The sequence below is a fragment of the Fukomys damarensis genome, unplaced genomic scaffold (genome assembly GCF_012274545.1).
Source record: "Fukomys damarensis isolate Sample0158 unplaced genomic scaffold, DMR_v1.0_HiC HiC_scaffold_38, whole genome shotgun sequence".
NCBI lineage: Eukaryota > Metazoa > Chordata > Mammalia > Rodentia > Bathyergidae > Fukomys > Fukomys damarensis.
The window spans coordinates 50,456,136-50,471,640 of NW_022900950.1; the positions used below are offsets into that span (position 1 = coordinate 50,456,136).

At 37.1% G+C, this 15,505-nt stretch overlaps 1 protein-coding gene and 1 pseudogene across 2 annotated transcripts in view; one reads left to right on the plus strand and one right to left on the minus strand.

The window, feature by feature from the left end:
• Zc3h13 (zinc finger CCCH-type containing 13) overlaps positions 1–15,505 on the plus strand; it is a 76,864-nt gene that overhangs the window by 12,688 nt on the left and 48,671 nt on the right. For both annotated transcript variants that reach the window (XM_010637035.3, XM_019209411.2), the window contains exons 5-7: positions 9,572–9,680; positions 14,420–14,559; positions 15,082–15,239. In XM_010637035.3, the coding sequence (XP_010635337.1) occupies positions 9,572–9,680; positions 14,420–14,559; positions 15,082–15,239 (407 nt within the window). The remainder of the gene's footprint in view (positions 1–9,571; positions 9,681–14,419; positions 14,560–15,081; positions 15,240–15,505) is intronic.
• On the minus strand, positions 4,340–6,192 carry LOC104871238 (annotated as a pseudogene).

The window sequence follows — 15,505 nt, forward strand, 5'->3', positions numbered from 1 at the left end:
AGCCATAGTATAAGTTTTGCTATTCAGTTTACCCATTTGCCTACTGAAGAACATGTTTGGTTGCTTTCAAGTTTTGTCATTATGAACAAGGCTGGTATAGATATTTTATGTGCAGGGTTTCTTTGTTCTAATTTTCAACTTTTCTGGATAAATACCAAGGAGTATTGTTTCTAAGATTGCATAAGAAGAGTATTTTTACTTTTGTAAAAAATTGCCAAACTTTTCCACATTGGCTGTCATTTTGGATCCCCACCATCAATGAGTAAGTTTTCTGTTATTCCACATTTAACCAGCATTTGGTGTTGTATGTTGAGTTTGGGCTGTTCAAATAGGTTGTATCTCTTGTGGCTTTGTGTGCAGTTTTCTTAATGTTACATTGTGATTAGAGGGGATGTTACCAGAACCCCTGCAGTGGGTCCTGGTCTCCTGTGAACCATGACAGCACAAGGCTAATTAAAGAATAAAGACAAGAAACGAGACTTAGAGAAAAAGCTGGGTCTTGGGACTGATCACTGCTGCTATAAGCAACAAAGACAAAGACCCCTAAGTGCATCCAGTATTTATTGAATGCAGCCATGGGAAGGAAAATGGAACTGGGTATGCTTTGAAGGCATCTAGTGAAATACTGATGAAACACTTGGCATGATGGCACTTGGCAGGGCTGTTAGGGAGTAAGCACTGCTTATCTTGCTTGGATAGAACAAACCAGTACTGGGACCAGGTACAGTTAGTAAGCAACCCTTTGGGTCAATGAGAAGCCATAATTCAAGGAAAAGGATTTCAACTGGGGTCACACACTGACCTCAGCTGCACATAACTCAGCTACCTTTTTTTGCGGGGGGGATCAGGAATCAAACTTAGGACCTTGTGCTTGCGAAGCAGGCAGTGGAACCGCTGAGCTAAATCCCTGGCCCGTATGCATATGACTCAGCAGAGGCCTGCCCCTTCACAGACAAGGGCTTAGGCCTCATTGGCAGCCATTGGGAGGAGGGATTATATTTGCCTGGTCTTCCATATGACATGCCCATTTCAGTCACATAGGGCTTCATTCTGATTCCTGATGTAAAATAGTATAGTGAAATTAGGGAAAGCAAGAAGCATGTGCCACTTATAGCCCTCTAGGACTGGGCAGGGATGTCTGCTACATATGATAAACATCTTTTCATATGTTTATCATCTGTAAATTTTTTTTGGCAAGGTACATGTTTAAGTCTTTGACACTATTCATTTAGAGTTAATTTTTGCAGAGAATGTAAGGTCTTTGTCTAGATCCTTTGTTGTTTGTTTGTTTTTTAATGTTCAAATGTTCAGTGTGCTGCCACCATTTATAGAGAAACTGTTCTTGCTCCATTTGAATTTTCTTTGTTCTTTTATCAAAGATCAGTTGACACTGTGTCCACTGTTGGTTTATTTGTAGCTCTCTATGCTGTTTCCCTAATCTATTTGTCATTATTTCAGCTGGTACTAGATTGTCTTGATTACTCCAGCTTTATATGAGATCATGAATTGTCAGTTTTTTTACTTTCATCTTCAGTATTGCATTGTCTGTTCTAGCCTCCTTATAAACTTTAAATCAGTTTGTCAGTATCTGAGGAGTAGCCTGCTTGGATTAAAGTGAAGATAGCATTTAATCTGTAGAACAATTTGGAGAGAATTTAAATCTTACTGTTATGGAAGGAATTGGTAAGTGACCCTCACAGAGAGGCACAGAATGGAAGTAAAATAACAAAAAGTTTATTTCATCAATGAGGGATCGCACCTAAAAGTGGTGCCAGGATTGACCATGCACTGGGTTACAACTCCTTCTTTTATAGGGTTTTACAGCCTTGATCTCATTCAAGTGGTTACATTTCATTCTCACAATCCACATTGCTGATATACAAATCATGGTCACAAGACAGTTAAATTTTGACCTAGCTGTAGCACTCCTTTGTTGTTAGGGGAGTTTACCTTTAAGATTTGTCTAGCTGTCAGCCCAGATGTAGCACTTCTTTGTTAGGGGAGTTTGCCTTTAAGATTTGTCCAGCTTTAAGATTCATCTAACTATTCTAGCCCAGGGGAAGGGGCATTCTTAGTCAGGAAAGCAAAGTTAGCAGTGGTTCTTTACATCTTAACTTTTACAATCATGTGGTTTATGAAACTTTGGAGCTGGGGTTGGGGGTCTTGATGTGCCCTGTTATCTCAGGTTGAGACCAGATTTCTCATTCAGTGGTTAATGCCTCCGGTGTCTGTTAATTCTGAACTAAACAAAGCAAACTGCTGTTAGGGACAGCGGAAGTCATTATACATTTTGACATTTTGTAGGTTTTTGCTATTTATAAAAGTTTGCTCTATCATTACCATATAGATTCTTTCTGTTTCTGGCAAGATCAGATTAATTTGGGATAGCATGTATTTTAGCATATTGGCAAATTAGTGCACAGAAGATGGGAAAATAATTGAAGTATAGAAAATCATGAAATATAAATATATGATAAGCATTGTATGATAAACATATTGCATACCTTTGGCCTTTGATATGGGCTTTTTTTTCCTTACCCCAACTCCAAAGATCAGTAGAAATTCCACAGAGATATAAGTGAGAATTTTTAAATAACTGACACTCTAAAAGTGGGAGCAAATGGATGTGAGAGTAGAGAGCCATCAGTGGAGACCTTGGGAGCCCATTTTTTCCTAGACAATTCATTTAATGGAGGGTTTATATACTATATAAATGTAAAAGAAAACTTTTCTGCATAAGGTAGGGGGTTGGGTTACCTACCTTCTTTCCTTCCTTTCTTTCTTTCTTTCTTTCTTTCTTTCTTTCTTTCTTTCTTTCTTTTGGTGATCAGGGTAGGTAAAGTTGTTTTGTTTTAAGAGTAGGAAAATGTATTGAGAGAAAGAAATCTAAGAGAGACAGAAGGTGGGGTAAACATTTTTATTTTAAATTTCAGGATCTAAAAAGTGATTTGTTACATTGAGATAAATCTGAGATGACTTCTTATCAAGCTTGTGGGCCCTGCAGAGTCACTGTGCCCCTCAGGCGTGAAAAGACACAGTTCCACCCCTCCTAAGGGATGGGATCAGCCATGCTGCCCCTCAACTGCACAGTGGCCTGGGTCCCTCCAACTTCTTGTCCTGGCATCTGGGCTGTGAAGAGTTCAGGCCTCCATTCCTGTACTGTGAAGACCAAACTAGAACCTCACGGTAGCCTCAGACTTGAAGTTTAAGCCTTTTATTTTCACTTTAAATTTAAGAGATATTTGGGATTGATAAAATATTTATCATTTTATTTCCGTGATAGCACAGTTAGTATGTTTCAATTCACTCTGTAAGTCTGAGGACAATAATCCTCACTTACCGCGTAGTAAGAGACCCACAGAGCTGGTCAACCAGTCCTGGGACAGGCCAGATACTGGAAGAAATATCCTGACCCAAGGCCAGACAGCAGCAGATGACCCCCGAGGTACTGTCTAGTCAGTCACTACAGGCAAGTGGGGCGACCATGACAAAAAGGGTTTGAAGAGGCCCCACAGGTCAGTCAGGTCACCCTCTGCCTCTAAAGACAGACGTTGTCCCTGCAGCCAGTAACTTACAGGTTAAGCAACCCTGGGCCTGGTTTTTTGTTATCGTCTGTGTATTTAATTCTTCTAAGATTCAAAAAGGCAGCATCTCTGCAAAGTGGAGCTGCAGGAAGCCTTGGGGGCTCATCATGCATGGCGAAAGCATGGAGCAGGCAAGCCCTCTCCCACAGACCGGAGGGGGATGTGAGGAGAAGAGCAGTGTGATACCTGCAGGGTGGTGTGACATAGGGTCAGTGCCCTTACAGTATGGGATGGTGGGGGAAGAGGAGGCGAAAGAGCAGCTGTGGAACACTGGCCGTTCATGAAGATAGACCACAGCTAAGCCTGGGACTTTCTACCCCAGCTTTCCTGAGAGTAACCTTCTCTATCTGAAACAGTGGACCTCCACAAGGGCTGATTTTGACCATAGGGTGCATTTGGCAATGTCTGAAACGTTGGGACAGGGTGCTACAACAGGGTGATCAGAGGCCAGGGATGCTCCTGCCATCCTTCAGTGCACAGGGTGGCTTCTCTAATGGGATCATCAAAATGTCAAGCAACTCTGTTCTACAGGGGGTACTTTAGTCGTGAGTTTGAGTCTAGCACAAGCCAAGGCCCTTGGAATTGATGATGAGGTCATACTGAATGCACTCTACCACTGGCCTCATCTTGTGAATCAAGCTACTGCTTGTTGAGTAGATATTCTCAATTCTCTCAGAATGTTCCATAAATGTCCATTCAGATGCTGGCAGCTCAAATTCCAGCTAATACAACTAAACCTTAGACCCTTTTCAATTTCTTTCTCCTGAACAAGCCACTATTTTCTTCCAAGAGCCAGGGCGACCCCAGCTGTCAGTGCCAGGAGGGCCACAGTGGCAGCACCTCCAAAAGCAATATAGACTTGCCCTTAGCCACGGGGAGGGCTTTCACCTACTAGGTGGGGGGCACTCCCCGCGGAACCTCTCCTTCCTCACAGCGTCCTCCTTTTCACTCAGCAGGCCAGGGGATATCCCCTAATCTACTTCATGAGATTTCATGGTGGCTGCTCTCACCTCTTCTTCACTGAGTTCTACGAACAGAGATAGAGCCAGGCTGGCTTCCTCAGCCTAGATCACTTCCGGGTCAGGTTCCCTTGTCTGCAGCAAAGAAGTGGCAGTGATATGTGGAAGCAAGGGAACAGGGGCTCAGTGCAATACCTCTTGTGGCTTCCTGGTTGGCAGGGCGGCAGCAGCTCCAGCCACCTCCACATCCTCAGGGAGAATCTCTTCTTTCTCCACATGCACAATGTCAAAGTTGGAAGAGTTGTTCTCACTCTTTTCTTCAGTTCCATTGCTATCCAAGCTTTTGACTTCTTCAGGACCCATTGCAATATGCTGCCAGGACTCAGGGCCTAGGGACGCTGGGAGGCTTTCTGTATACCAACTCTGGCTTGCTGACATTGAGACAGGCAGGCTCTTGGACTGCCAAGAGGTTGTTATGGTTGGAGACTCTGTGGGGCTGACTTGTCCAGAGTAGCCACTGGGCAGGATGTAAATGTCACTGATGTCTTCTGCAGTGATGCTGGAATACTCCTCCATGGACTCAGGACTGAAGACAGCGCCAGTTCGTCGAGGTTTCAGTCCATAATCAGCTGGCTCCAAGGCTGGCGGAAGGACAACAGTTCATGGCAGAACTCATGGCAAAGCAACAAGAGCTGGATTAGATTTCTTAAAAAGCTAACATTTTATTGTTTAGTTACTAATCCACTTATTCTGATTCTCAACTTGTGTTATCCTCCATCCTTTTTATTTCAGATTCCTTTTAATGCTTCCTTTCTGTTTAAAATAAAATTCATAATGAACATAGTCAGCACATACATATAATGGTCATGATATATGAATGTAAAATAAAGGAAAAACAAAAGTAAGTTACAGGCCCATAATAGTTGAACATGATACTGTATGCCTGCAATCCTAGCACTCTGAGAGGTTGAGATAAGAGGATCACAAGTTCCAGTCCAGCCTGAGTAACACAGAGACTTTGTGAAACACTGACTCAAAATAAAAAAATAATAAAGCAGGGTGGGGGTGTTGAGAATATTGGTCAGTGCAAAGGCACTGGGTTCAATCACCATTAATGCAAAAAACAGAAGTTCACAATCATTTATTGTATATCTGAAATCCAAGAAATCTATAACCAAACATTTTCCTGAGTTAGGTGTAGACTTATTTGGCAGCAAATCTTGATCTTGAAGTGATCTGATTATAGTCTTTCCCAAATTAGTAACTTCCTGTTTTGCTACAAAAATATTATGTTTGATCACAGGCAGCTACTGATGCAGACTCTATGGTCATTGTTACTCACTATACTTTGACATTTTAAAAAATTCTGAAATATCTAGTCCTGAGGGTTATGGCTAAAATATTGTGGTTCTTTAACAAATATTTTAACATGCATATGCACTATAATAGAAAACTAAGGTGAATATTTAAATTTTAAAAATGCATTACAGTAAAATACACATTGCCATTCACCCCCCTCAGCACCCTCCACCTGTCAATCACATGTAGCAGTTCTGGAAGTTTTCTTTTGTGAGTGTATTTAACTTTAGTGCTGATGTGGCTGCCTCAACATCCTGGGTTTGGTCAAAACATTTACCCTTTATGGTCATTTTGACTTTGGAAAGCAGCCAGAAGTTGCATGGTGTCTCATCCAATGAATAAAGTAGATGAGAACACACTGTTATTTATGTTTTTACAAGTTAGCCTTTTCATTGGCTGGCACTCAGCAAACATTCATTGTATTTTTGAGCACATTTAATAAACACACTCATGTGACCAGGGATTTAGCTCAGTATTCCACCATCTGCCTCCCAGGCACAGGGTCCCAAGTTCGATCCTAGGTACCTCCCCCCCCTAAAAAAAAAAGACACTCATGAAAAGGACTTCCACAACTGCTTTAGAAAGTAGTAAGAAATATTAGATAAGTGTGTTCAAAGTGTGTGGATCATTTTGAAGAGGATTAAGGGCAGCTTTTTAATTGTAATTTTTTTTATATAAGCACACCATATATTTTCATCAGCCCTTGTATGTACAAAATGACTAATTTTAGAATTGTTATGGTTTATATCTAGATTTCCCTCGGGAGCTTCATACACTTATAGGTGGGGTTTTTGGAAGAAGATTAGATTATGGGGGTGCTAAAGCTGATTTGCTGTTAGGAGGTGGGGACTATGACAAGAATACATAATGAAATAGGTTATATTTCTAATTAATATGTTTGGATTTAAGAGAAATAAGATGAAAAACCATCTAGCCAAGAAATATAGGACTGTGCTATACCATATGTGATAAGAAATGCCAGGCTCACCTGTAATCCCAGCACTTAGGAGGCTGACGCAGGACGATTGTCATGCATTCAAGGCCAGCCTGGACTATGTAGCAAGTTCAAGGCCAGCCATAGCTACATAGAAAGACCCTATCTCAAAAAAATAAAAAGAAAAGAAAGAAGAAATGCAAGACCTTATTTATTTGAATATGAGGAGAGGAAATATTGTATTTGATAAAGGAATAACATGCCTAAATAAGTTATAGATGGTTGAAGAAGAGAAAATTCTTTTAAACAGGCTGACCTACGTAATGTGTTATCACAACAGTTCTCTATATTATGATTTGAAGTAGGATGGTGTTAGAATATTAGAAAAAACATTAGTTGTGTTTAATATTACATATTATTTTGTCTGTTTTGTTGCACCAGCACTGCTGTCCTGAAATCCTTTGCAGTTAAATTTGTAGTTCGGTATTATATGATATTTTAGATAGAAAACACAATATTTTACTCAGATATTTGGAGATAACTTCCCATAAAATATTTGTAGTATGGGTATATACTAATATATATTTAATATGGGTACATACTAAAATACATTTAATAGTATATTAGTAAAAATATTTAATAGAAGATTCAGAAATTGTATGAGGTATATGATAGTTCTTAGTGTTTCACAGACTATTTTATGATTAAAAATAGATTGTGTTCCCCTTTTTTCTTTTGGCTTCTGTATAAATAAAAGCCCATTTTCTTCATCTTTTGCAGTTTTTCCATAGCAAGTATTATTCTCAGTCTTTTCCTCAAGTTTTTTTGTTTGGTTGGTTTGGTTTGGTTTTGGGTTTTTTTTTTTTTTGGTACCAGGGATCAAACTCGGGTCCTTGTGCTTGCCAGGCAGGAGGCAGAACCACTGAGCTAAATCCCTGGCCCATTCTTTTAGTCTTTTAATGATTATTTTGTTACATTTATTATCTTATCAGTAACCATATGTGTAATTTTGTAGCGATTATTTACAACTTTTTATCTAAATATGGAAATTTTAGAGGCAACTGTATCAGTGTTCTTGCAAAAAAAAAAAAACTTAGAGGAATCAGTTTGTAAAGTTTTAGGCAGCCAGATTATATGACTGGTATTGCTCAGAAGGAAGTTTAAGTTTGAGTACTTAGTATCATTTTCTTTTGCAGTTACTATTTGAATTGTAAAGAAAAGTGAGAATTTCACTGTTAAGGAAGGATACCAGTTGTATGACACTGGTTACTTTATTTTCTCACCACCTAGTAAAATGTGGTTTCAAATCTTATGTAACAGGATATTCAAATGCATTTTATAAATTGAATTGCTGTTGTCTTGTTTTGTGAATAGGCTACTGCTAAACTTTATATTATGTGTAAAACTTGCTTTTTTTAAAACTACATTAAGACTAATCGATAAAAATGTCTTTTTGTAAATGCTACAAAATTATTAAATGAGGTTAAATTTATCCTTAGTGTAGGAAAATGGCTGGTATTTTAGTATATGTCTTAGATTAGCTATTTTTCAACTGCATCTTTTTGTTTGGTTGGTTAGTTGGTTTTGTTGTTGTTGTTGTTGGTGGTGGTGGTGGTGCTGAGGATTGAACTCAGGACCTTGTGCTTATGAGGCAGGTAGTAGAACCATTAAGCTAAATCACCGGTCCTTAAATCAGTTATTTTTGAGGATTTACTGTAAATGGTTTATTTTTAAATATGCTCACTTATAAATCTTTTCATTGTATTTTATTCTGCCTGTCTAGCTAGCTAGCTAGTTATCTATCTATCTATCTATCTATCTAATGTTTTTCCTCCTTTTTTTCTTGACAGGGTCTTGCAATATAGGTCAGGCTGGTCTTGAACTCATGAGGATTGTCCTGCCTCAGCCTCCTGAGTTCAGGAATAACAGGCATGCACTACCACACCAGTGTATTTTATCCATTTTAAACTGTCTTTTCTCAAGAGGTTTTTTTGTTTTGTTTTAACTCAGAAGAGCTGAATATGTTGAAGAATATCAAATACCTATTGAGATAACAGATTTGCATTCTGACTTTTAAATCTTAGCCAGATCTGCCACTTACTATATAGCTGGTTTTTTGTTTGTATGTTTGTTTATTTGTTTGGTTGGTGTTTTTTTGTTTTGTTTTATTGGGGGGGGTTGTTTTGTTTTGTTTTGGTATTTTTGAGACAAGGTCTTTGTAGTTTGTTTGTTTGTTTGGTTGGTGTTTTTTTGTTTTGTTTTATTGGGGGGGTTGTTTTGTTTTGTTTTGGTATTTTTGAGACAAGGTCTTTGTAGTTTAGGCTGGCCCTGAACTCATTATGTAGCCCAGGCTGACCTTGAACTCCAGGCAGCCCTCCTGCCTCAGCCTCCTGGGTGCTGGATTATAGGCGTGCACCACACCCAGCTCAACATTACTATTCTTTTTTTTTTTTGGTACCGGGGACGGAATTTGGGTCCTTGCACTTGCAAGGCAAGTAGCAGAACCACTGTGCTAAATCCCCAGCCCTATATTGCTATTCTTTAGTGAAATAAACATACTATAATTTTTCATTGTTGTGCTACACTAGAACTTGTCACTTTCCTGCTTGTAGATAAATGACTGTTTACAGAATTGATTATTTGAAACCGGAGAATGAAATTAAAATGTTATAATAACCTACCACCTTATATAATTTTTAAAATTACTCATCTATGTGTATGTATGTACTTCTTAGAAAGAATCTTCAAGAGGGAGACACAGGGAGAAGGAAGATATAAAAATCACTAAGGAGAGAACTCCAGAAAGTGAAGAAGAAAATGTAGAATGGGAAACTAATAGAGATGGTGAGTTTCAACATCTTCGGGTACCTAATCAATTCTTGATGATTCACTCTGTAGACTTTTACTTTATTTTTTTTATTTTTTTTTTTATTTTTAGACTTTGTGATCTCTCTTTTGTTTCAGAACTATTATCCTACTTCTGTGTTGTAACACATATGATAGCAGTACAAAGCCAGAAAAAGAAGTTTGTGCTGTATATTTCAACTTCTCCATTTTGTTTTCTCTCTAGAAGTTTGCTGTATCATAGTTCTTTGGGAATTTATTACATTTGTAAAATTTTAAATTCCTCAATACTAAGGTTAAAAAAGTTAATTTTATGCTATTTTACACAAAATATTAAAAATGGGATTTTTAAGACTTAAGTGCCTGAGACAGTTACTTCCAAGAAATTGTTGACTTTCATTTTTCAGAGAAAATCAAAATCAGATGATAATTGAGTCCTGGGATGTATTCATGAAAGTTAGCAAAATATGAGTCATTGTCTTAAAAAATAAGCATTTATTTTTTTTCCACATCACAAAATGTTCTATCTTCTCCACCTTTTTGTTGCTCTGGAAGGTGCAGTCCAACCTCACAGCACCAGATACAGAGAAAGGAAGTTCAGTATTTGTTGAATGCACTAAATATGCACCTTATATTTATCTTACTCTACATACTGATGACAAAAATAAAGAGTTTAAGAAATGCAGTAGTTTTTTCAGTGGTAAGCTAAGAACTTAAACCAGGGATTAGAAAAGTACTAGGACCCTGTGCTTGTGAGGCAGGTGCAGCACCCCAGAGCTAAATCCCGAGCCCTAGATAAATATGCTTTTGATCTAATGGCCAAGTTAAGTCCTTGTGACAGACAACCAAGAATTTACACGCCTAAAATACTTACTGCTGTATTTCAGAATGATCTCTGAAGATGTATATAGACCAGATTTTCTAATCGTCTCTCCAGCAATTGAAACATCAGTACTATTAAGGAAATCTATTCTATCCTTTGGAAAGTGCTGTGTTAAAAAATTGTTTCGAAGAACAAACTGGAGACTTCCTTATGATTAATTCATTAATATTTTATAAAACCCAAGCCAATACCTCTTGTACACAATTACAGTAAAAGCAGCTATGTTGTTCCTTTGATAATTAGTTGTTAATAAATCGCAGTGTTTTATTTTCTTCATTGTGCAAGAGGCCTTCCTCCTGCTTTATAAAGTCAATACATTCCTTTTTACTGTAGTCTAAATCTGATTTTCTCTAGCTCAGCAATTTGTTCATTTATTCTATATTCTCTTCTCTTTTAAATCCATTTTCTCTTCTCATATTAGTTTTGGCTACCATCCTCCTTTTCCCATTTACAATCTAAATTCTGACCCACCTTTCTACAAAAACTGCTTTGCAGTTGCTCTTACAACTTACTCTTCTTTGCTGAATAAATGGAGATGTATTTGTCTTGTCATATATGATTTTTCAGCAGCATTTGACACAACTGCTGTAGAAAACATACTTTGTGTTGCCTTCTAACTATGGCATTTTAGTTTTCTGTCTTCCTGTTCAAGATGTTTTGTTTTATGTAGGGACTCCTTGTACTCTGGCTGGTCTCTTAAGACTTGACGCTTGAATAGCTTCTCAAAAGAATATAAAGTGATTCTGTTACAGGAGTCTTTTATATAGAAAATATTCTTAAAGGTGAATGTAAGTATCTTTAATAGTTTTACATATAAGACCACTTGGTGATTTCTTGTTTTCCTTTGATTAAAACTCACAGGTTGTAATTTTTGTGCATCTCTATGATCTATTGAAGGAATATTGAAGCATGTTGATCATCTCAAATCATGACTAGTGAGATGTACTGCTTTAATAAACTTACCATACACTGTCGCTATAAAGTGAGTAGCATTTTTAGCTGAACTCAGGAAAAATTGGTGTATAGTCATGTTTCTTCAGCTTCTTGGTTCCATGATGTTTGTATTCTTAAAGGACCCCCACTTCCTCATAATTCTTCCTTCTCCTCTTTTTACATTTTTTAAAAATTTTTTACTTTTTTTGAGTACTGGGGATTCAACCCAGGGCCTTTTGTACAAAGCTACATCCTCAGTCCTTTATTTTTTATTTTGAGACAGGGTCTTACTGAGTTGCACAGGCTAGACTCTAACTCAGTGTCTTCTTACCTTAGCCTGCCAGACTGCTGTGATTATAAATGTATGCCACAATACCTAGCTAAGAGCTTTTCTCTTTATGGATGATATTTTTCAATGATTATCAGGTTAGAAATTGAATTTGAGAAATCGGAAGATTAGGCAATAATAAACCTAATGTATGTTTTTATGAAAAGTAACTGCACTTGCTTGCAAGGCACGTGGCAGAACCACTGAGCTAAATCCCCGGCCCTGTTAACCATTTTTAAAATCTGTCTTGTTAAATTTTGTTATGCTAAATGTTTTCCCAATGAGTTAGAATCATTTTGATGAATCACTATTTATAAAGTAATTGTAGAAATAACTTCTAGCTGTAATGGTGCTCTACCACTGAGATACATCTCCAGTCCTTTTCATTTTAATTTTTTTTATTTTGAGACAGGGTCTCACTGAGTTGTCCTTGCAAGAGTCATACTTGAAATCTTCCTGTTTCAGCCTTCTCAGTGCTCATATTATAGGCATGTGCCACCATGCCCAACTCTGTATTTTGGGCTATTTCTTCTTTTGTAGAATAGGAAAACATCTGAGTTTTGATTAAAACAAATATGCGTAAAATAAGTACTTTCGTAGTAAGGATTCAAGTGCTTTTCTTCACAGCAAAGTATATTGCCTGTAGTACATTGACTTTGTCATATATTTTATGTGCTCAGGCCTCTTTCTCTTGATTTGGTTGTTGGAAACTTAGACTGCAATCCATCTTCTCATTTCTTATGTGTTCTATATTGATGATATTTCCAGATAGCAGTTTTTAGATTGCTATAGCATTACTGGTGACACCTTCAAAAATTTTTTTATTCTATTTTTTTAATAACAGAAATTGGATTTAGGACCTTGAGCTTGACAGGCAGGCATGGTGCCACTGAGTTACATTTTTGACATGACACCTTCAAAATTATTCTTTTTTTGTTGTTGTTGTACTCAGATGTTTGGCGATAGAATTGTATTTATTTAAGAACTATCACGTCCGGTTATTGAGTCATTTTATTTACTGAAGTAAAGTGTCTCAGTGGAGTACAAACACTTGTTTAGTAATTATTTTCTGATCGAATAACATGATTCATTTTTATTTTTATTTATTTATTTGCTTGCTTGTTTGTTTGTTTGTTTGTTTATTGGTACTGGGGATTGAACTCTGGCCCTTGTTCTTGCAAGGCAGGCGGTGAAACCACTGAGCTAAATCCCCAGCCCCTATTCAGTCTTTTTTATAGTTTGAGATATTGTCCAGCATAAATGAGTAATCAAGTTCAGTAACACAGATCATAAATGTATAACTGCTCTCTCAGTCCCCAAATATGAATGGATAGTTGTGTTTTACTATGTTTTGTTTTGGTACCGGAGTTCAAACTCTGGTCCTTATGTTTGCAAGGCAGGCAGTGGAACCACTGAGCTAAATCCCCAGCCCTCTACTACATTTGAGGTATACCCAATGATGATGTCTGTTTTCTCATTCTTTAATCAGTTAAATAGGACTGCTTGTCTTTATTGTTTTATAGTTTCTTCATTTTCTTTACCTCAGTTAAGAAATATATAAAGTACTGAAAGTGTAGCTTGACAAGGCACCTCAGTTTGTGATCAGTCAAGCCCAACATGCTCATTAGTTTGAACAGAAGTCAGCTCCATTCTCCAGGCTTGTTGGAATTTATGTCACATGCAGGTGAAGGATTGAGTGCTAGTAGCAATGGAAAACATATATATTGTAATAAAATGGATCTTTCCCTCTTCCCCTTCTTTATCAACCTTCATATTTTTTATCAGAAAAGATTCTATATAAGTAACATCAGATCCATTAAGATGGATTGTTTTAATCTGTTTTTCTTCTTTTTTTTTTTTTTTTTTTTTTGAGACAAGTTCTCGCTATGTAATTCAGACTGGCCTTGAACTCATTGTGTAGCTCAGGGTGGCTTGAACTCATGTGGATCTGAGTGCTAGGATTACAGGCACGTGCCACTATGTCCAGCCTAATTTGGGAGTCAGTACATTAAAATCCTTGAGAAATTAGTATATATGTATGCATTATTCTTAGAATTAGTTAATTTTAGCTTTAGATACAAGTCAGTTGTATCACAATGATGTAGAAGTAGTGTTGCACACCTAATATAACCTCACTTTGTTGATGAATCTTCAAGTAAATCAAGCAAATAATTACATCTTATAAAGCATGAAATATTAAAGGCTTTGGTGTCTTCCTCCCTCCCTTCCTTCTTCTGTAATACTGGGAGTCATACCCAGGGCCTTGAACATGCATCAGAAGTTGCAACTGCCACTGAAGCTACATCCGCAGCCCTAATTGTAACTTATAAAATCTCAAATTCTGACCAAAAGCCAAACCTTCGGACAACTTCTGAATCACTTTCAGAAAACTCATGATCCTTAAAAATGTATGGCTTTTCATAAAGAAACCAACCATAATGATTGAATCCTTTATAGATACAATATTTCTTTTATTTTTCAAGAGCATATTACACTAAAGTCACCCATTTAAATTTGTATATAAAATTAGTAGAAAAACTAATTTTGTGTAGATAATTATACTTTCTGACAAGCAATGGAATTTTTATTTTAAAGATTCTGACAATGGAGATATTAATTATGATTATGTTCATGAATTGTCATTGGAAATGAAGCGTCAGAAGATACAGAGAGAATTAATGAAGCTGGAACAAGAAAATTTGGAAAAAAGAGAAGAAATTATCATTAAAAAGGAGGTATCCTATTTATTGCAATAAATATGTTAGTAATTAGTATCCATGTGGAAATTAATCAGAGAAATCAGTTGATAACTGCATCTTAAATTACACTACAATACGGATATATTTATCAACTTATTATTAGATAATAGGACATACTTTTACTGCTGAATAAAACTACAGCTCTTTTGTCTAGAATCAACAGCTACCATGGGGTTTGCTTCAATGTGTCTGCTTCGGGCCCATGAGATTACTAAAATATCTTGTTCACTTTTCTAAGGTGTAGAAATCAAAATTCATTTGAATAAAATTTGACTTTTTGGAGATTCTGAAATTTCATAATTTTTAATGTGCTTTCTTCATACATGTGTAACTAATTATATACTGGTTAGAAGCAGGAGTTAGATTACTGTCAACAGATGGTGACTAGTACTATTTTATTTCTAAATTGAGGATTTGTTTTTTATGATTTTAAGATGTATGCTGTGTTGTACCATGAGTGAAGGAGTATGTGAATTGACTACTGAATTCTTTTGAAAGGTTTCACCAGAAGTGATCAGATCAAAATTGTCTCCGTCACCTTCTCTAAGAAAATCTAGCAAATCTCCAAAGCGAAAATCAAGCCCGAAGTCCTCTTCAGCTAGCAAGAAAGATAGGAAAACATCTGCAGTGTCTTCTCCCCTGTTGGACCAGCAGAGGTCAGTAGGGTTATAGTGCCAGAAGGTACCTTTTTCTCAAGGGATATTAAAGAGGAAGTACTCTCTAGTTGATGAGAGAAGGGCATTTTTAGGGCCAGGGATGCAGCTCGGTGGTGTAGCACCTGCCTGGCAAGTGCGAGGTCCTGAGTTCGATTCTGTTACCATGCCCCCCAACAAAGTCATTTTTAGTATAGTTAGTATTTATTGTGTTTTTCTTCTTAAACAAAAAGTTAAAACTGTAGAGAACGATATATATATATATATAT